At 46.3% G+C, this 19,639-nt stretch overlaps 8 protein-coding genes across 10 annotated transcripts; 5 read left to right on the forward strand and 3 right to left on the reverse strand.

Moving 5' to 3' along the window:
• Positions 1-784: 784 nt before the first annotated feature.
• On the forward strand, positions 785-4,694 carry tst (superkiller complex helicase subunit twister). Its single transcript, XM_020955563.2, has 3 exons — positions 785-3,206; positions 3,319-4,386; positions 4,442-4,694. Exons 1-3 carry the CDS (start codon positions 885-887, stop codon positions 4,643-4,645), a joined length of 3,594 nt encoding a protein of 1,197 aa, XP_020811222.2. The 5' UTR covers positions 785-884; the 3' UTR covers positions 4,646-4,694.
• Positions 3,255-5,994, reverse strand: LOC110186417 (dnaJ homolog subfamily C member 8). Of its 2 annotated transcripts, XR_015273466.1 has the most exons (5): positions 5,812-5,994; positions 5,352-5,672; positions 4,710-5,205; positions 4,468-4,639; positions 3,255-4,364 (listed from the first exon to the last, which is right to left on the reverse strand). XR_015273466.1 is itself a non-coding variant. In XM_020955597.2 (3 exons), exons 1-3 carry the CDS (start codon positions 5,992-5,994, stop codon positions 4,831-4,833), a joined length of 879 nt encoding a protein of 292 aa, XP_020811256.2. In that variant the 3' UTR covers positions 4,690-4,830. The 2 variants fall into 2 exon arrangements, 1 of the variants encoding a protein (XP_020811256.2); XM_020955597.2 differs by lacking the exons at positions 3,255-4,364; positions 4,468-4,639 and having other exon boundaries at positions 4,690-5,205.
• Positions 5,995-6,028: 34 nt separating this feature from the next.
• Positions 6,029-7,114, forward strand: LOC110186424 (RNA exonuclease 2). Its single transcript, XM_020955610.2, has one exon. It carries the CDS (start codon positions 6,085-6,087, stop codon positions 6,733-6,735), a length of 651 nt encoding a protein of 216 aa, XP_020811269.2. The 5' UTR covers positions 6,029-6,084; the 3' UTR covers positions 6,736-7,114.
• On the reverse strand, positions 6,862-9,794 carry Lsd-1 (lipid storage droplet-1). 2 transcript variants are annotated; one of them, XM_020955576.2, is made up of 8 exons: positions 9,185-9,618; positions 8,818-9,116; positions 8,542-8,752; positions 8,413-8,484; positions 7,817-8,001; positions 7,567-7,757; positions 7,326-7,503; positions 6,862-7,258 (listed from the first exon to the last, which is right to left on the reverse strand). In XM_020955576.2, exons 1-8 carry the CDS (start codon positions 9,186-9,188, stop codon positions 7,109-7,111), a joined length of 1,290 nt encoding a protein of 429 aa, XP_020811235.1. In that variant the 5' UTR covers positions 9,189-9,618; the 3' UTR covers positions 6,862-7,108. The 2 variants fall into 2 exon arrangements, with proteins under 2 accessions (XP_020811235.1, XP_020811244.1); XM_020955585.2 differs by lacking the exon at positions 8,413-8,484 and having other exon boundaries at positions 9,185-9,794.
• An 877-nt stretch (positions 9,795-10,671) lies between these two features.
• udt (protein undicht) lies at positions 10,672-13,386 on the forward strand. The gene is made up of 4 exons (XM_020953186.2): positions 10,672-11,019; positions 11,111-11,529; positions 11,686-12,497; positions 12,566-13,386. Exons 1-4 carry the CDS (start codon positions 10,971-10,973, stop codon positions 13,146-13,148), a joined length of 1,863 nt encoding a protein of 620 aa, XP_020808845.2. The 5' UTR covers positions 10,672-10,970; the 3' UTR covers positions 13,149-13,386.
• A 97-nt stretch (positions 13,387-13,483) lies between these two features.
• SdhD (succinate dehydrogenase, subunit D) lies at positions 13,484-14,540 on the forward strand. The gene is made up of 4 exons (XM_020953208.2): positions 13,484-13,627; positions 13,720-13,835; positions 13,900-14,087; positions 14,228-14,540. The coding sequence occupies exons 1-4, from the start codon at positions 13,585-13,587 to the stop codon at positions 14,433-14,435; spliced, it is 555 nt and encodes a 184-aa protein (XP_020808867.2). The 5' UTR covers positions 13,484-13,584; the 3' UTR covers positions 14,436-14,540.
• Positions 14,541-14,557: 17 nt separating this feature from the next.
• On the reverse strand, positions 14,558-15,966 carry PTPMT1 (protein tyrosine phosphatase, mitochondrial 1). The gene is made up of 4 exons (XM_020953197.2): positions 15,654-15,966; positions 15,282-15,425; positions 14,900-15,217; positions 14,558-14,839 (listed from the first exon to the last, which is right to left on the reverse strand). Exons 1-4 carry the CDS (start codon positions 15,663-15,665, stop codon positions 14,711-14,713), a joined length of 603 nt encoding a protein of 200 aa, XP_020808856.1. The 5' UTR covers positions 15,666-15,966; the 3' UTR covers positions 14,558-14,710.
• Positions 15,967-16,171: 205 nt separating this feature from the next.
• Positions 16,172-19,598, forward strand: Hrd3 (HMG-coA reductase degradation 3). Its single transcript, XM_020954500.2, has 8 exons — positions 16,172-16,516; positions 16,590-17,017; positions 17,069-17,814; positions 17,881-18,055; positions 18,146-18,294; positions 18,351-18,685; positions 18,746-18,950; positions 19,010-19,598. Exons 2-8 carry the CDS (start codon positions 16,597-16,599, stop codon positions 19,412-19,414), a joined length of 2,436 nt encoding a protein of 811 aa, XP_020810159.2. The 5' UTR covers positions 16,172-16,516; positions 16,590-16,596; the 3' UTR covers positions 19,415-19,598.
• The last annotated feature ends 41 nt before the right edge of the window (positions 19,599-19,639 follow it).

The following is a 19,639-nucleotide window of genomic DNA, read 5'->3' on the forward strand; positions in this document are numbered from 1 at the left end:
ATTTTTATCGACTTGTTTTTATACCCTTATGATTTTAGTAAAAAATTTCGAAAGTTTTGAAGTCACGAGTCATTGAGGAGTCTAACTAGTCTCTTAGTTTTAAAGCTATCAGAATGAAATTTTTCAGTTAGTCTTCTAAATACTGTAAATAGTATAAAAGTTGGAATGGGCCGGATCGAATAAACATATAGGAACAAACAGGAAATTTGTAGAAAAAAATTATAACTTTTCAAATTTTCAACATATCTTCATCTAATTTGAGATAAAGATATTATGCATAAACTTTTAATTTTATACAAATCGGACTACTAAAACAAAAAAAATATATTATTTTTAGTTTTTAACATATTTTTATCCTATTTCAAATAAATATATTTGCGTGTTATTATTTATTATTTTGTAAACTTTCTTAAAATGTAGAGGAAAATCCAGAACTGTAAATGTAGATCTGTAAATATATTATATTTAGGTGAATGTATTGACAGAAGGCATACCTTAGTTTTTTTTTAAAACAAATATTTTGAACATGAATATTTTTATATTGTATTAATTTTTAATGATCGAATTGCAGTTAGCAATTAGAGCTAAGTTCTGTTTTGTTATACGTTTTTAAATCAATAATTAAAACCAAAACTATAAGTAATTCCTTTGCAAGCAAATATAATAAAAAACTTGTAATTCTATGCGTTTTTAATGACCAAGTGATTTTAAATCACCTCTAACAAGTTTTTTGTGGAATTCGGAACGCGCCCATATTTCGATTTTAAAGTGACCATAGTTTTTCCTTTTTACTTTTTCATTCTTTGTTGTCATCTTGTTTCGCACTATTTTGCCGACATTCGTTTGCTAAACAAAACGCTTTCATTTTGCAGCAAACTCTTAAAATGAGCGAGATTAGGGGCGAGGACAACCTGGAGAGGTTGCGCAATTACATCCTGCGCCCGGAACTCTCCATCCACGATCCCCTGCCGGACGTACTGCCACGCAAATTCGATCCGATGCGCCTGTTGCATGTGCCCCGCGGTCCTGGGACTACTAAGTTAGTTCCTCGTCGCGACCAGAGCGGAAAGATTCTGGAATTCCTGGAGGTGGACTTGGAGGATGTGGGGGCCAATGCAAACAATTCGATGTCCATGCAGCGCGAACCGGGTCTGCTTGATGAGGCGACGCGTGGCTCGCACTCAAACTATCCCTTCTGGCCAGGCGGGTTCGACGAGCAGCGGCAACAGATCGCGGCACTGGATGTGGATAACTTTATGATCGGGGACAAGCTGCTCACAGTGCCACCGGGCTTTTCGTCCGGTCACAACTTCTCCCAATCGGAGCCTGTGGCTCCGGCGCCTGTACTACCCGACGCCAGCAACGTGGATTTGCTGGAGAATCTGGAACAAGATCTAGACGTGCAAGAGTGGATGCAGCTGACGCGCCTTCCGAAAACGGGCTCTTCTGGAGTCGCTCAATGTGCCCGAGAGGGAAACCTGCCCTTTCCCTCCGAGGAGTTCCAGGACGTCGATGACCAGATCATGAAAGCAGACCTTAAGCCAGTGCTAAACATTTCCACTGCCACGAAGACCTTCAAGAGCGACTGGGCCGAGATGGTGGACATCAGTCATCCCATCAACGATTTTAAGGAGCAGATACCCTGCCCGGCTATGGAGTTTCCCTTCGAGCTGGACGTCTTTCAAAAGCAGGCAATTCTCAAGCTCGAGCAGCGCCAGTATGTGTTCGTGGCGGCCCATACCTCGGCCGGTAAGACGGTGGTGGCCGAATACGCCATCGCGTTGTCAAAACGCGATCTAACCCGCACCATATACACGTCCCCGATCAAAGCTCTGTCCAATCAGAAGTATCGCGACTTTCGCAAGACTTTCAAAGACGTTGGACTGATTACGGGGGATCTGCAGATCGAACCAACCGCCTCTTGCCTGATTATGACCACCGAGATTCTGCGCTCCATGCTGTACTGTGGGAGTGAAGTCACCAGGGACCTGGAATACGTCATCTTCGACGAGGTGCACTACATCAATAACCCGGAAAGAGGTCATGTGTGGGAGGAGGTCATCATTCTACTGCCGGACCACGTAAACATCATAATGCTCAGTGCCACAGTGCCTAATACCATGGAGCTGGCCGACTGGGTTGGCAGCACCAAGAAGCGCAAGGTGTATGTTATTAGTACTCTAAAAAGGCCCGTTCCTCTGACTCACTTTCTTTACACGGGAGCCGGCGGCAAGAGCCGGGACGATATCTTCCTGCTTGTGGACGCTCAAGGAAAGTACCTGCAGGGTAACTACGAGAAGGCCGTGGAGCGTAAAAAGGAGATGCAGGGCAAGGCGAAGGGCGGTGGTGGCGCTTCAAAGAACTACGTGAATGCCAAGCAGGAGCAGTACACCTGGATCGGACTAATTGACTTTCTGCGGCGCAACAACAAGATGCCAGTAGTGGCCTTTACCCTGTCCCGGAATCGGTGCGACGCCAACGTTGCGGCCTTGCAGTCGGTGGATCTCAACACGGAGAAGGAGAAGGGTTCAGTGCAAAAGTTCTTCCTGCAATGCCTTGCGAAGCTAAAGCCTCCGGATCGCACCATTCCACAGGTGCTTGCCCTCAAGGACGCCCTAGAGCGGGGCATCGGAGTGCACCACAGCGGCATCCTGCCAATACTCAAGGAGATCGTGGAAATGCTCTTCCAGAATGGACTGGTGAAGTTGCTCTTTGCAACCGAGACATTTGCAATGGGCGTCAACATGCCGGCTCGCACGGTTGTCTTCGATTCGCACAAGAAGTTCGATGGCGTCGAGGTGCGCAATCTGAAACCCGGAGAGTACATTCAGATGGCTGGCAGGGCAGGCCGGCGAGGTCACGATGAAACGGGCACGGTTATTCTGCTGTGCAAGGCCAATGTGCCGCCATCGATGGAGTTGCGACCTATGATCCTTGGCCTACCCGAGAAGCTGCAGTCACAGTTCATTCTGCGCTATGCAGTGATCCTCACCTGCCTACGCATCGAAAGTATCAAAGTGGAGGACATCATGAAGTTTAGCTTCAAGGAGTTCAACCAAAAACTGCAGCTGCCCACGCAACAGAAGCAGCTCCGCCTGGCAGAGGACAAGTTTGCCATGCTTCCGACCCTTGGCGAGCACCTGAAGCCGCTGATTGAATTCTATGATAAGGCTGTGGAGTACTGGAAGGAGAAGCATCGTACCATGGTGGGTCTACTTCTGCAAACATTACAAGAAAAGACAAGCTGAATCTTCGTTGAACCTATCCCGGTTTTAAGGATATTTCCATATTTCCACTATACTACTATATTTATTTCAGAAATTCGTTGTCACCCAATCCAAGATCCAGAAAGAGCTGAAAGTGGGCCGCGTCATCGTAGTTACCCAGGGAAAGCACTACAACAAGCTGGCCATCCTACTTAACACCAAGTCCGTTCCAGGCAAGGACACTGTATACAAAGTACTAGTCCTAGACCACCAGTTCAAGGCAAAGGATAATGATAATTTGCAGCGAGGCGAGCTCTACTACAAAATTATCTCCCTCACTTCTAATCATAAGATGTTCCAGCCGGAGGGAATTGGGGGACACACTGTGTTGGACATCAAGGCAATTGATATTATTAGCATTACCAAGAACACATTCAAGGTCGATGCTGATGTGATCATCCGGAACTGGGAGCAGCGGCAGTTAGAGCGCTTTAAGGACACACCGCCAGGTGGAACCGTGGTCAAGACTGTGACCGAACTGCACCAGCTCAACGAGAACTACATTGCCAATCCGGATTCCGTCAAGTTTGTAAACCTGTCCAAGGAGATCAATGTGAACGCGGATACGGAAGTGGCCCAACTTAACTATGTAGATCACCTGTTTCGGCAAGTGGGCGACTTGCTACCGCACACCAACATAGCCGGCTTCGAGCAGGAGTTCGCCAAGGTCTATGAGCGCCGCATGCTGGAGATTCACATCGAGGAGCTGCGCTTCAAGAATTCCGCAAAGAACCTCTCTCTCTATCCTGACTACTGCAACAAGATGGACGTGCTTCGAGCTCTCAAATATATCGATGAGCTGAACGAGGTGACACTCAAAGGCAAGGTGGCCTGCGAGATGGGCCAAAACGAGCTTCTGATCACAGAGCTCATTCTGTGCAACATGTTCAATGATCTCGAACCCGCTGAGATTGCGGCCCTGCTCTCTGGCCTTGTCTTCCAGGCGAAAATCCAGGGCGAGCCTGTTATTCCGGAGCCGCTGAAGAAGTGTGTAGCAGCTTTTGAACAGATCAACGACACAATTCTGGCCGAGGAGCAGCGCTACCATGCGGTCATCGAGGCAGAGAATAGGCTTAACTTCGGCCTGATCGAGGTGGTCTACGAGTGGGCGAGAAACAAGGTAAGTGTCTACTCTTTGTTAAGGGTATTAAAGTAATATTGCATCCATTCCACAGCCCTTTGCTGAGATTATGAAACTGACCGAGGTGCAGGAGGGCATTATCGTGCGGTGCATCCAGCAGCTGGACGAGACGCTGCGTGATGTAAAAACGGCTGCCATACGAATTGGTAATCCTGGACTGCAGTCTAAAATGGAGGAGGCGTCTGCGGCCATCAAACGCGATATTGTGTTCACCGCTTCTCTGTATACGGAACTGTAAATAGAGGAAGGCAACCCGTCAAGAGAGAATAAACAAGGACGAAATGTGATTTCTTAGTCTATACATTATGCACGTGTGTCAATTACAATTCCAAAGGAGACTTATATAAAAATGTAAAAATATTTATGATCAACGCGACGCGCTAGGTGGCGATGGTCGAGACGGCGCCGCGTTGGGAAGCAACTTCATCGTGATTCCGGCTTGAACTTGGGTGGCACCATCATGCCGGTCATGTGCTTTTGTTTCTTGGTCTTCTTGGACTTGCCGGCGCCAGACTGGAAGTCATGCCAGCTATTCACGCGACTTTGTCGCGACTCCTCAAAATTTTGCTGCCACTCGCGGTCAGCTTTGACGCGCTCCTCCTCCTCAATTTCGGTCTCGCGCTTCCGCTTGCGCTCCTCCTGGTCGCGCTGGTCGAGCTTTTGTCGCCGCCGTTCCATGTCGGCAAATAGCTTCATGACCATCACGTAGATGGCATGCTTGTACTTGGTAGGGTCGTCTTCAGGAATGGGCTCGGTGGGTCTGCCCTCCTTTTTAAGCTTTTTGCGTTTCTCTGCGATCTGTAAATCACATAAATATAAACACTAAGTAAATTCATTTGAACTTTTAAAGGCTTTTTGAATAATAATATAAATGTACCAATTATGGATGATAGAAATGATTTGAATTTGTTTAATAACTAACTGATCCCTTGTCCAGGACTCACCATATGATCAGTTCGCCCCTTGGCCTCCTCGTACACTTCCAGACACTTTTTACGCGTGAGTTCGTTTTCCAGGATTTTCCAGGAACGCGCCACTATGTCGAATGCCAGCTGAGCGCGCTCCTGGTTGTCGGGATTCTTATCTGGATGGACCAAAATGGATAAGGTGCGATATTTCTTTTTTATGTCCGCCACTTCGACCTCGGGCTCGATTTGGAGCACCTCAAATGGATTGAGATTGAAGTACGTTGAACCTGGACGAAGTAAACGATCAATTTGTTGAGAAGGAGTTAAAACTGAATCACGTTTTTCAATTTCTTTCACCTGCAATATAGGCACAAAATCGTTTACTCAAATGTGTACATTAAGGTAAATAGTTCAGTTTAGTTTGAGCGGCTCCAGTGAGAGGCCACCACAGCCAGACTCAGACTGTAGGCTGCAGCGGTCCGCCCGTCACACTTACTTCGGTGTAGAAGTCCTCGAAGGTCTCCCGGGACGTGCCCGGCTGGTCTTTGGACGACATATTTCGGCAATTTATAGAGCTTTTGAGTCCCCTACAAACAATTTTTTTTTTAATAAAATGCAAGGTCTGTACTAGAGATGGGCAAACACCGATTGTAAAATCAATGCCAGTTCTATCAAACATCGGCTGTCACGTGCGATGACTATCGATGTTTTCCTGTTATCGTGTTACCAAATTAATTTTTTAGGAAAATTACTTGCCCGCAAAAAATAAATGCTTCCGACTCTAAAACGTTTAGGATTGCTCCGATTGCTTGTTAGACAACGTTGCCGTAGCATTGCGTTCAGTCAAATTTCAAAAATGAGCAGTAGTCGGAGTGTTTGTGGTACTGAAACGGACCTCGTGTGGATGGACCTCGAGATGACCGGCTTGAACATAGAAAAGGACAAAATACTGGAAGTATCCTGCATTATAACCGATCAGGAACTAAACATCAAGTCAGAGGGCCCCTGCTTCGCTATTAATCATCCGCAGGAGGTGTACGACTCTATGAGCGAGTGGTGCATAAAGCACCACAACGAATCTGGCTTGGTCAGCCGCTGCAAGAGCTCTTCGGTGAAGCCGGACCAGGCCAACGATCTGATCTTGTCCTATCTGAAGGCCAACATCCCCCAGCGGGCATGCCCTCTCGCAGGCAACTCTGTCTACATGGACCGACTTTTTATCAGGAGATTTATGCCACTGGTGGATGAATATTTGCACTACCGCATTGTAGACGTGTCCACAATAAAGGAACTGGCGAGGAGATGGCATCCTGAGGTTGTTCGGAACGCTCCGAAAAAGACCTTTGCCCATCGCAGCCTGGACGACATCTACGAGAGCATTAGTGAGCTCAAGTACTACAAGCAGAACTTGTTTAAGTAAATCCATCTTTAAACGTACAGATGTATGTATTTTGCAATTGATTTGACTAATGGTCCCAATTATCTACCTCTAACCATATCCACTTCCCATGGATAGTAAATTTTTATGTTCATTGAGGCTTTATCATTTAGTTTGTTATTAGTCTATTTTATTTATTGGCGTACCTATAATATTTAACAAAACAAAAATACTCCGTTTTGTTTTGTAAATACAAGGGGGTCCATTTGATATTTTGGGCTTATAATATTGGCAATATTGCTTTAAAAAAATTCATATATATATAAAAATCTTTCACTGAATCGTGCGAATATGCACGGAGAAACAAAACTCTATCATAAGAAATAAGAATACGATTGCAATAAAAAACTCGAAGCTAGTAGACGCCGTTGATGTTATTATGGGAGGCTGAGTAATGGTTCGCCTCCTGCCGCCTCCGCGAGGATCTGTGGTTGGAGTTGGCGCTGTCGCTGCCTGTCACCTTCTCGGCTTCAATACGTCCGGAGAGAAAGCTGGCCACGCGTTCCTGCAGGTATTATATTGATTTGTTAACAACCTTTTCAGTTTCATTATGGAATTAAGTTTTTTCTTACCAGGTAACTGTTGGTAAGGCCCTGCAGGTTGCCGTAGAACGCGAGCATGCGCTTGAAGAGAGATTCAGCTTCCTCCTTGGACAGTGTCTTGACCTTGTCTAGCCTGGTTATGGTAACTATGCGGTTGTTGATGTATATGATTTGGTGGGCCACCTCTGTGGTGGTGTGTGCCAGGTGTCTGTCGGAAATAAGTATAATTTTATAGCTGCGAATACAGAGACTGAATGTCGGCTAAAACCACCTTGGTATATTGGCTGCCACATGGGCGCTGAAGTTCACCAAGTGAACCACTCGTCTGGCCGATTCGCGGGTCAAGAGCACTATCAACTGCTCCAGGGTGGCGGGTCTGGCTTGGTTCTCGGGCTCATCTGCGCTCAGATAAACCCACAGTTCCTTGGCCCTTTGTAGAGCTTGCTTCGGATCGGTGGCAATCTTTTGGAGTTATAGAAAATGTTTGAATTTATATTAGTTTAAATATTTCTCTTACTAACCAGCTCTGCTGCATAGATGAGCACATGGATGGCCTCCTTGCTCTGCTTCTTGAGGGCGCGGGCCTCTGCTATGGTCCTTTGTGTGAGTCTGCGCTTGAGCTTGCGGGAGAAGCGCTGTCCGTGATGAATTGCCTTGATGGCGCCCCGCTCGTCCGGCACCGCCTCGTTATCATCTTCCTGTGGAGCTGCAAAGCGGATATGGGAAATCTGTGAGTGCCCATCTTTGTGATTTGATTTGTGAGTTCTGTGTAACCGCGAGAGCGCGCTTATCGCAATATTCTCAGGCATCGACTTGAAATGAATTTGCAATTCCCAACCGATAACCTCTCCTCGACAACGTCGGCATTTAAAAATAAACTATGAGATGAGTGCACCTTTGGGTGGATCAATTTGCCTCGGTTGCTAACAACATTTTTGAAACTCTCAGGCGTAATCTTAAAAACTTTTTCCCAGCGAGCTTTTGTCTATATTTTAAATATAACTTGTTAGTACTGAATATTTTCGAAAATGTTTCCCTGATAGTGATCTTTACATTTGGATACAAGCAGCAACCCAAAGAATAGCTTCATTTTCAATTAAAAAAGAGGCCTCCTAACCTGGATTCCTTATGAGCGGTATCCACTGCATTTTGTTGACGTCTAAGAAACCTTTTAAAATTAACAATCGACCTGTAGTTGAGAAAGAAGTTATATTTCCTCCCCCTGAAACCGGAGACAACCACTTACCGTCAGTTTGGTCCTGATCCGTGCTGATGGGCACCAGATACTTGTCCACGAACTTATCGCCCGCAGTGAAGGCGCCATCGATGCGGTCGGCAGCGTAGGTGGTCAGTGGGCTCTCCAGCACGGCGTTTCCAATCTGCTTGACAGAGTCTGCACGCTTTAGGACCGGACGCACCAGGTGATCCGACATATACTCCTTGGTGTTCCAGTACATCTTCAAGCAGAGAACGATGCCCTTTTTGTCAGCGAATGGGGGTCAGTGGTCGGCCGTCAACTTACCATTTCGGGGGGTAGATAGACCAGTGGGATACGCTGCTCCAGTATGTCCAGGCTCTTGCACATCACATTGTCTAGGCGTCGGATGGAGGGCTCGAAGAGCTTCACCGCTGGCTGGACTGTGTCATAGGCTGCGGAGATCGTGGCCTCGGCGGTCTCGAAATACCAGGAGAAGAGCCTGTTGTTGTTCTTGACCTTGCCGTAAAGATTCTCCACTCGCTTCACACTGGTCTCCACTAGAGGAATGGAGCCGATGCGATCGATGGCCTCTAGGTGGAGTCCACTGCCGCTGGTTGCAGTTGCTACGTGAGATCAAAGATGAACCGGAGAATTAGAGGAATAACCTTTTCTGGAAGCGCGTGTCACTAACCCATTTGTTTGGATTTTGTTTAGGGATTGAGGGAGCTGCTATAGATTCGCGGGTACTGTTGCTGTCACCGGCTCAAGTGATACTGGCAGGCTTACGATCGAACTGCTCTCAAATAGACTTGGTGCGGCTGGTCCCGAAATCAGACTAACTTGGCATCGGCTGCCTGCTCGCATCATGCTCGGAGATGACCTTTGCCATCCGATAAGGCGCGGATAGAGGCGCAAACACTGTGCACCTAGACGCTTCGCCGGACTTATCAGCAACACGCCATTCATATAAGTGTACGGGGCTCCAAAGTTCAGTCGGACTCAAGTGCTGCAACTTAGGAACTCCTCCTCCGTGCATGTGAATCACATTCCTGGGATATCTGGCCAGTGATCGTAATCCCACCAATCGCCTGATTAGGTTCGCTGCTATCAAAATGTGCTAATTTGTTAATTCGGACCGAGTGACGAAAGGTCCAAACTGCAGCCGGGTGAATAATTGCGGGGGCGTTCGAGCTTGGGTTCGGGTTCGGTTCGATGTGCTCGTTTTTGTCGACTTCCCAGACAGCTTTAACCCTCCCATACCGGAAAGTGGCTCCGTAGACAGACTGACTTTAAGCTGTTAACTATTTAAAAATAACATTTTCAGATAATACTAAGTGGTATGATTCAGCTCTATTTTGTATAACAAAAAGGGAATCCCTTCAACCAAAGTTATTTTATTAATGAATTTAAATGTTAAACCAAATATTTGGAATTTGGAAAATTAATATTTTTCAGAAAAACACACATCTTGAAGTACAAAAAAAAGAAAATACTGATGTAATATTTATACTACTGTAATATTTATTCTAATTTATAAGATTTAAATGGAACTTGTTGGTGGGTTAATTTTTTACGGCTCTTTGTTGTCTACGAAGCCTATGGAAAATGCTGAAGGAAAATTTATAATCAGTTTCAGAAAGGTTCTTCATAGAACTGTACGTGTAATCATTACACTGTAATGGTTTGCTTGTGGCTAAAATGATGATGAAAGTGATGATTGATTTAAATGTATAATAATAACAATAAAAGATTAAAATTGTTAATTGTGTAATTAACAAGACAGATCAATTAAGAAAATAGGAATATATATAGGGTCAAAATGCCACTTTCACTGCGTTCTAAGCATCCGACTGAAATTATGCAAAGGTATACAAATCAATTAAAATAACATGTTTCCTATACATCTTTTTCAAAAATATTTAGTTGTAATATAGATATATAAAGATTTATATGTCGGAAATGTGCAATGTTTTTGTTAATTAGGAGTCGTAATTTTATTAATTGGAACATTTAATTTATATAACTAATAATTTAAATTTGAAAAGTAACTGCTGTTTGGCATTAACTATCACTGCTTTTTGCAACACATATGTGCATTGTTCTTACGTCAAAAGATTACGCTTTTAGCACTTTACGTTTTTTGATTACGTGCTAGCTTAAACAAACTTAGTCCTCGTCACTTCTTTTTGTGGTTTCCACAAAGTTACACTCTTTCTCACATAAGCAGTTATATGGTGCACTTTTCAAATTTTTTCTTCCATTTTAAAATATTTTGAATTTTAATTTAATTTTGTCAGTGCTGTAAGGTTTGCGCTGTAAAAGAGTGTTTAGTGTTGCAAAGGACGGCTTGACTATTGGTAAACTGTTTGTTGCGTGTTTTGTTGGTAAAGAAAATAAACTCGGTTTTCTTGATTTCGTCCAAAAGTGTTCGTCCCAAATTATGTTTATCTGTTAAGTGTAAAGTAACCATACCCAAAATGCATTACTTATTGTGCGTTATCAGCCTTGCGGGCTTGGTCGGCTCAGGTCAGTGATCTTCCGTTTTAAGCCACACCCCATGGCTCCATGTGAATCATGTGGATTGACCCCCGAATCCTACACACATTTCCAATTTCAGCTGTCGGCCAATACAATCAGCTGGAGCAGCGCAATTGCATCATTCCGAAGATCCTGCAGGGATCCTGGTTTTCTTGGGAAACGGGCCTTCCCACCCAGACGGTGATCGATGCCACCATGATGTCCAGCCGTGGGTACTGCATCAACTACATGCGCCACCACGGCGACGAGTACTCCTTCGTCTTCAAGGAGCGCTCCAAAAATTGCTACCATTGCGTCCGGACCATCATCCGCACCCTTAATGTGTTCGAAAAGTTTGAGGGTCCCTGCGTGAGTTTGCCGCCGGGACAGGAGCCCACGGTGGAGAATGTTTGCAGGGGCATCAAGGATGACCAGCAGCTGATCACGCTCTTCAATGAGAACTTTGTGCCCATCAACTGCCGGTCTTCGCTGGAGGGAGTTTGGCACTTCACCTACCAGGTATGAAAATATAGGTCAAACTAGGTCTACCTAGGTTTGTTGTTGCGGAAGCTATTTAACGTTTTTTTTTTTTAAATACCCATCGTTGCTATCGTTAACTATTTCCTAAATTCACAATCCACAATTAATAGATTCCCCAAACTTCTATTCCCGTAGAATCGTTTCCGTTTTACTGGCGTGTGTGACAAGCCAGACGCTCGCATCCAGTCTTGCCAAACAGCGGGCACCCAGTTCCTCATCCAGAATCAGAAGTTCAACATCACCTATCAGAAGTGTGAGGGCATGGAGGGTACTTTCAGCGGCAATGTGGAGTTCAGCTGTCTGGGTGATTGGTTTGTGGGCAAGAATCACTACTTCGCGGTGGCCAATACGAAGGAATCTCGCAAGGATGAGAAGTACCGGTGCTTCCTTAAGAATCGTGACGACGATCTCTATGTGGGTGTGTCCATCACTGCCGAGTGCAACACCCTAAAGACGCCTGAAACCTCGCCCGAGCGTCTCAAGTTGACGCCCGTAAAAGCCGAGTTTGTGGAACCGGGCTGCACACTGCCACAGAACTTTAGCGGCGATTGGGTCAATACGGCCAATATTGATGCCGATGTATCGATCAGTGAGACGCACATTAACGAGACCTACTATCCAGACAAGTCCCGCTACCGAAAGACCATCTATGTGTGCCGCGAGCGTCGTGGAAATCGTGTGATGATGGCCCGCTTGACCGTTGACGGTTGCCAAAAGGATTACGTCTGCTTTGACTTTATGCCCCGCCACCACAACATCATTCGCTACCGCAAGGGTTTGGCCGTTATCAAGGACGACTTTAGTACGGTCTGCTCGTGGGTTCAGTTCCCGAATGCGGAGGCCTGGAAATATGACTTGTTCCTGGCTCGAAATCCTGTTCCCGTTCGCTGTCCTGTCGCGGGTAAATTTAACTTTACCCAACGGGGAGAACATCCCTTCAAAACAAGGTGGGTATTGCGCTTAACACTAATTATTTTTTGATTAACCAAAGTTAAAATTATTCGACCGTTTTCAGAATTCTTGGTGGTGTCACCCTGAGTCCCCGCCCGGATATCCACTGCAAACAAAACATCTCCGACCTGTCGGTGTGCGATACTGACCAAAAGGAACTGGCGGTGGATGAGAACTATTGTCTGTCTGTAGATCATTTGGGTCGCCCGGTTGATATCTACAGTGATCCCGATTACCGAATGAAGTGCATTGGCTTCTGGAAGGAGAATCTGAAGTCCTACCTGATTACCTACGACGATCTGGATCCACTCTCCAAGTACCGCTGCTGGGTGTATCAACGCGCTGACCTCAACCGCGTCCTTATGTCGCAGGCTGTGGGTGCCTTCTGCAAGTTGGAGCAGGACGTGACTTCGTGGAACCACTCAGAGGGCGCTGCGGTAGCCATCGATGCTGTAGAGTATGAGCGTGAACGCGACGACTGCCCCATGTACTTTGACGACGGGTTGAACCCATGGAAACCATCGGACGCTTCCAATATAGTCTTCGATTGGGACTTTTACCGAGCAGGAGCAGCCACCCTCGATGGACAACTGGCTTTGGTATTCGCTCTGGTCTGCGGGCTGGTAAGGGTCTTGGTCGCCAACTAAGTTCAAAGTATTTTATAATTTAACCATCCAACGAAATTTTATTCAACCTCGAGTGACTTTTAGAATTAATTGTGTGCCTTAGATTGCGATTTATTGAATTTTATAAGCAAATTTATAGCCTGTAAGATGACGAAACCATTTTTAACATGTAATTAGCAACAGCCATTCCGACCAGCAAGAATCTCAAAGTTTTGTTTACACAATTAAAGCAGATAAATAAATGACACGAACAAATAAATTTATGTTTTTATACTAAGTTTAGGAATTTTTAAATTCGGGATTTTAATTTTGTCCATGACTGTATATCGATTGTTAGATTGTGTCAAACCGATATCAACAGACAGTGTTGTATAATTTCTAAGTTAAGTCGGCCGTACGTCCAAGGGAGTGAATTTTTATTTTGAGCTGAAAATTTTCAATTCGTACACATCCCAAGATGTCCCTGTCAATGGTCCTGCGTGGCGCTGTCCGTTGCAATGGTAAGGACCTTCGAGATGGTCAATTACTTCACAATTTGCTGCAAAACAGCTTTTATTATATAATCAAACTGTTTGTTGGTATCCGCATTTAGCCGCAAATCTCGTTAAATCGGCCCGCATCACTCCCCTGAAGAGCTACTCCACTCTCGTGGCCAATGCCCAGCGTCGGGCTGTGGTTCAACCTCTGGCCGTGGCCAAGATTGCTGCGGTGAGTGCTGGAATAACGAAATTGGAGGGGACTTTGCAACTTGTAATCCCATCTGCTTTTGTAGCCTATTGTGCGTGAGATCTCCGTGAGCGCGCCTAGAATGGCCTCCGCCGGCGGCAGCCACACTTTGTTGTGGACCGTGGAGCGAGTGGTATCAGCCGGACTCTTGGCCGTCATACCAGCTGCATTCATCGCCCCCTCGCAAGTGTTGGACGCCCTGCTGGCCATATCAGTGGTGATCCACGCTCATTGGTAAATTTGATTTTATACTTAGTTTAAATTCGAATGAATTTAAGCAGCATAATTATTCCGTACATTTTGCCCTTTGGCGAGTTTTGTATAAAAATATTAAGATATTTTCTTAACTTAATTAAATTTCAATTTTTTTGCAGGGGTGTTGAGGCCATGGTGGTGGACTATATGCGCCCCTCCGTTGTGGGCAACGTCCTGCCTAAGGTGGCCCACATCGCACTAATCATCATCTCGGTGGCCACACTGGGAGGTCTCTTCTACTTCATCCAGAACGACGTCGGACTGGCCAATGGCATCAAACGCTTCTGGGCCATCAAGGGTAAGGATGCCGAGAAGAAGCAGGCATAAGCTTTGAAACGGAAGTTGACGAACGACGAAACACCAGTTATTTATTCATAGTTTCGCAATAATCAGGACCGCGTTAGGCAGTAAATAAACAATTGTATAAAGTAACGGCTGCACATGTTATGTATGTTTTTTTAAGAAAACTGTATTCAACAAACACATTTGGGTTGGCATAGCACACTAAATAAGTCTGGAAACGGACACCGCACCACAGCACCTTTGTTACGTATGGTAATCTATGTAAGCATTAAAACATTTGGTCTATTGTCCGGTATTGGTCATGACTTGGCCTCCACATTGTTTGTGTAGAATAACCTGAGGGCATCCCATTGCTTTGTATGCAGCAGAATGTGCGGACGGCACTGACGCATGTGGTCCACCGCCTGATCTGGAGTCCAACCGTTTTTCTGTAAAGAACAAAACGTATAATCTCTGATGGATCTGCATCAAGGCGATATTCAACTTACCAACATGAGGTAGCAACCCACTAGTGTGGCACTGCGCGTTCGGCCCGCCTTGCAGTGGACATAGACGGATCCCACGTTCTCCGGTGACTGGGACGAACTGAGACCCCTAATTCGCTTCGTTAGGGGTAAAAATTGGTTAATGAACTCCACACCGCGGAAGAGCTTTTCCTGGTTGGGCGACTCAAAGATGTCTGTGGTGGCCAGCTGTAGAAACTCAACGCCCAGCTTCCGCCACTTCTCCGTGTTGTTGGAAAAAGCAGTCAGCTCGTAGTCCTCGTTCATCGACACCACCGCCTTCATATTCTCCTTCTCAATGAGCTGAGGATACCGCAAGGCTGGTTAGTCTGTCTACTTGATCCTTGCCACGATCTGGGCTACTTACGTCATTGGCCTGGCTGCGGAAGGGCAGGGCTCCCAGTATCACATGCTCGTCGATACGGTCGTACCAGTTCCTGGCGGAGGCTTTCTCCATGAGGACATTGTACAGTAGGGTGGGGTAGAAGGACACTCGCGCAAACATAGCAGCCTGGAATTACAGGTGGCCCAGAGCAGGGGGCGGAGGACAGGTAAGTAACGGTCAGGGGAGTGTGCGCAACAGCTGTAACTTTCACCAGCGCTAGTAACCAAGCTTAAATAATGATTCGCTGTCTGACTGACTCGCTCGAAGCACGGCTTGGAACTGGTTTCGGTTTCTGCTTCGACTGCGGCTTCTTGGTTTCGGGCTTGGGTGTCTGGCACGCAGGGCTCTACTTACACTCATCTCCATGCCGGGTGCTCTTTGGCGGCTGAGGGGATCGATCGAGACAATGGTGAGTGATTCACGGCCGACGAACCTTCCTCGTATTCTAATTAGTCCGGCTCGGAATTATCACCTCCGATCGCACGTCAAAAGCTGCAATTCACCAATGTTGAGTCTTTAAGTCTCCGTGTATTCCTTTGCATAACGAAACAACAGGCGGAAGTCCAGGGGCGTAGACCAGGGGCGCCGAAGCAGCTGTTGAAATCCAAGATGGGGCCGTTTATTAACTCGGCCAAGTTTTTAGTTATCAGTATAGTGGATTAGCAACCTTGGCAATAAAATTAGTGTATTGAGTTTAGCCATATTTTTAAATTTAATCCAATAAAATGGTTATTGCATATCTTTATGCCCTAAAAAATGCAATGAAATGTTTAATTTAAATGTATACATAATTAAATATATAATATCTGCATATCGTTTTATTTGTATTAATTTTTAATTATTTTATTATATTTATATATATATATTTTTAGGTAAAACGCATCCCCTCCATAAAACTGTCGAGCTACGTCCGTTAAACCGTCGTCTATCGCAGCGTCGTTTTCTAACACTGGCCAGTTCCTTGCGCCTGTTCACAGCACTGAACTTAAAAACATTTGCAACAAAAAAAAATTTTAAGATTCTTACGTGTGAAAAATTACAACAAAAAAAAAGACAACCGAGGGCATTCCAACCACCCATCGCACCTAGTCAAAGATGTGCCAGCGATAGGCCGAACGACCGCACCGATAAAAAGCTATCAATCTGCTCGTTGGCGCTGCGTCCGGAGGGAAGAATTAATAACACAACACGTCAGACGTGAAGAGCAGATAGACGAGGCAAAGACGAAAATCAAAATTATTGTGTAAATTTACTAACACTTATTGGTATTCCTATCCCCAAACCACGCAGATAAGCAATGATTAAGGCTAATAAGTGGGTGTGCTTGCTGATGCTGCTCCTGGTCTTGCGGCTACGAGCGGAAGAGCTGCAGGGGCCCACCGCGGACACCACGGGCAGTAGCACGGGGCTAGGCACAGGCACTGGCACCGCCACGCCTACTTTGCCCGGTGAGCCGTCCACCCAGGCTGAGGCTGATGAGGTAACCACAGCGGAGACGGAGTCACGGGTACCCGCGGAGAGCAACGAACGCAAGGCGGCCAAACCCAAGGACACAACAGAGTTTGCTACGCGCTCAAAGGTCATGCCGTCCGCCCTGCTCGAACGCCTGTGGACCGACAGTCTAATGAGGCAGCAGAAGCTAAAGGCCGAGATTGCGCGAATCGAGGAGCAACGTCAGCCAACTGTAGTTTCGGAACAAACCCCTGAGCAAATCGAAGGTAAACATCATATAATCCCACAACTGCTGGACCTAATTACTTCCTTTATAGCTCAAACCATGTACGAGAATGCCATGGACATGCTGGCCAAGCCGCGGACGGACAAAAGAGTGGCCTTCACGCTGCTCAAAAAGGCAGCAGCATTTAACCACCTTAAGGCAAGAGCTGAGCTGGCGTGGGCCGTGCTATTGGGTCACTGGATGGACTTCGATTTCAACCATGCCGCCGACGAGTTCGAAAGCCTAGTCAACGAGGGAGTCCCAGAGGCACACATGGGCTTGGGATTCCTTTACTCGGCCGGCGTTGGCGGAAAGAATGTAAGCCAGCCCCTGGCCTTGATCCACTACGGGTTGGCGGCCCTGGGGGACAACACGCTGGCCCAGATGGCCATGGGATATCGCTATCTGTACGGCATCAATGTGCCTATCAGCTGTGAGAAGGCGTTGATTCATTATAAGCGGGTGGCCAAAAAGGTAGCATCCAAGATCACCTTCGCCAACGGACCAATCGTACAGCGAGTGCGGCTGCTGGACGAGCTGGAGAACCCCGGCAGCCACGAGACCGAGATTGTGGACTACTACCAGCTGCTGGCCGACAAGGGTGACGTTCAGTCGCAGGTGGGATTGGGGCAGCTGTACTACCAGGGCGGCAAGGCCATTCAGCAAGATCACCAGAAGGCCCTTGAGTACTTCACCCAGGCAGCCAATGCAGGCAATGCGATCGGATTTGCTTTCCTGGGAAAACTTTATCTGGAGGGAAGTGAGCAAATCAAGGCAGATAATGATACCGCATTGAAGGTGGGAGTAAAATTGATAACAATTATTGATTTACTTGCTCATTTTTATATTTGTTTCGTTGCATAGTACTTCCTCAAGGCCTCAGAAATGGGCGATCCGGTGGGTCAGAGTGGATTGGGACTGATGTACCTTAAGGGTCTGGGCGTGCCCAAGGACACCATCAAAGCGTTGTCCTATTTCACCCAGGCCGCTGATCAAGGATGGGTTGATGGCCAACTGCAATTGGGAAACATGTATTTTAGTAAGTTATTATTGCACAATATTTGTCTATTGATATAGACTAAAAATAATTGTGTTTGTATCTGGTTTTCTAATATTAATTTTTTTTCAGCTGGAAATGGCGTAAAAGCTGACTACAAGCTGGCCCTGAAGTACTTTAATTTGGCCACCCAGTCTGGTCATGTCTTGGCTTACTATAATCTGGGTGTAATGAATGCCTACGGTATGGGAATGTTGCGTTCTTGCCCTGCAGCAGTGGAGGTATGTTAGCTTAATATGTAAATTGTTATAGATAATTTAATATTGGTTTATTGCAGTTCTTCAAAACCGTTTCCGAGCGTGGACGCTGGACCAGCCGCCTGATGCATGCGTATAGCGACTATAAGAAAAATCGTGTCGACGAGGCCTACATGCAATACTCGCTTATGGCAGAAGTGGGTTATGAGGTGGCCCAGAGCAATGCAGCATTTCTTCTGGATCGCGAAGAGGTGCACGTATTCAACGATCGGCATGAGGAACTGATTCGCGCCTTCTATTATTGGAAACGAGCTGCCGGACAGGGCTACTCGGCTGCCCAAGTTAAGCTGGGTGACTACTATTACTACGGCTGGGGCACTGCCACGGACTTTGAGACTGCAGCTGCCCTCTACAGGTAAGTACAATTTTATTTTACATCTGCTTAAACCCTCAAAAACCAATCTCGACCTTACAGGAAAGCGTCAGAGCAGCAATATAATGCCCAGGCGATGTTTAACTTGGGATACATGCACGAGCAGGGGCTCGGTATGAAGAAGGATTGGCATTTGGCCAAGAGGTTGTATGATCTCGCTGCCGAGACCAACTCAGACGCCAAGGTGCCAGTGGCCATTGCACTCTTCAAGCTGCAGATGCTAGCTAAGATTGAATCAATCAAGGAGGTAGGCAAAAATAACGAATAAAATCGCTGAGTTGCCTTTTTAATCTTCTCCTCCCTCAGTCCCCATACAGGTTCATCTTCTATATGGATGAAAACATCGCTGCCAACTGGGACTTGTACATGATTACCGTTTTGACTCTGCTGTTGGGCATCATCATGTACATGAGGCGGCCATTCCAGCAGCCGGATCAGCCGGCAGTAGCACCTGGAGATGATCTTGCCGCTGCGCCCGTTAATCTGGCTCCGGTGGGGGCAGAAGCAGCACCTGTGGCTGGTGCAGAGGCTGTAGTGAGAGCACCTCCTGCGGCTGCAGCCGTTCCTCAAGCTGCACCTGCTCCATCCACATCTGCGGCAGCGTCCGCGACTGCTGCGTCCAATGCTAACGCAGCTCCGGAAGGGGCCAGTAGCTCAACGACCGCGGCGCCAGACGGTGCAAACGTGAACACACTCGGCCCCACTGACTAGTCTTAGCGAATTGGTTAATCATCCCTCTAGGTTAATTAGTGTGCGTGTAAATATTTATCATCTAATTTCGCCGATTTAATATTTTTTATTAATTCTAAAGCCGACCTTTTTAGATATTTAAAAAATATCGTACTCAGAAATGAATGTTGTACTGATAAACCAATGAATCGATCGACATTTGTTATATCTCTTCTTTTATTTTGGGCACCGTTGCTAGTCAATGAT

Source organism: Drosophila serrata, unplaced genomic scaffold, assembly GCF_035046125.1.
Source record: "Drosophila serrata isolate PLE 108 unplaced genomic scaffold, ASM3504612v1 contig_382, whole genome shotgun sequence".
NCBI classification, from domain to species: Eukaryota; Metazoa; Arthropoda; class Insecta; order Diptera; family Drosophilidae; genus Drosophila; species Drosophila serrata.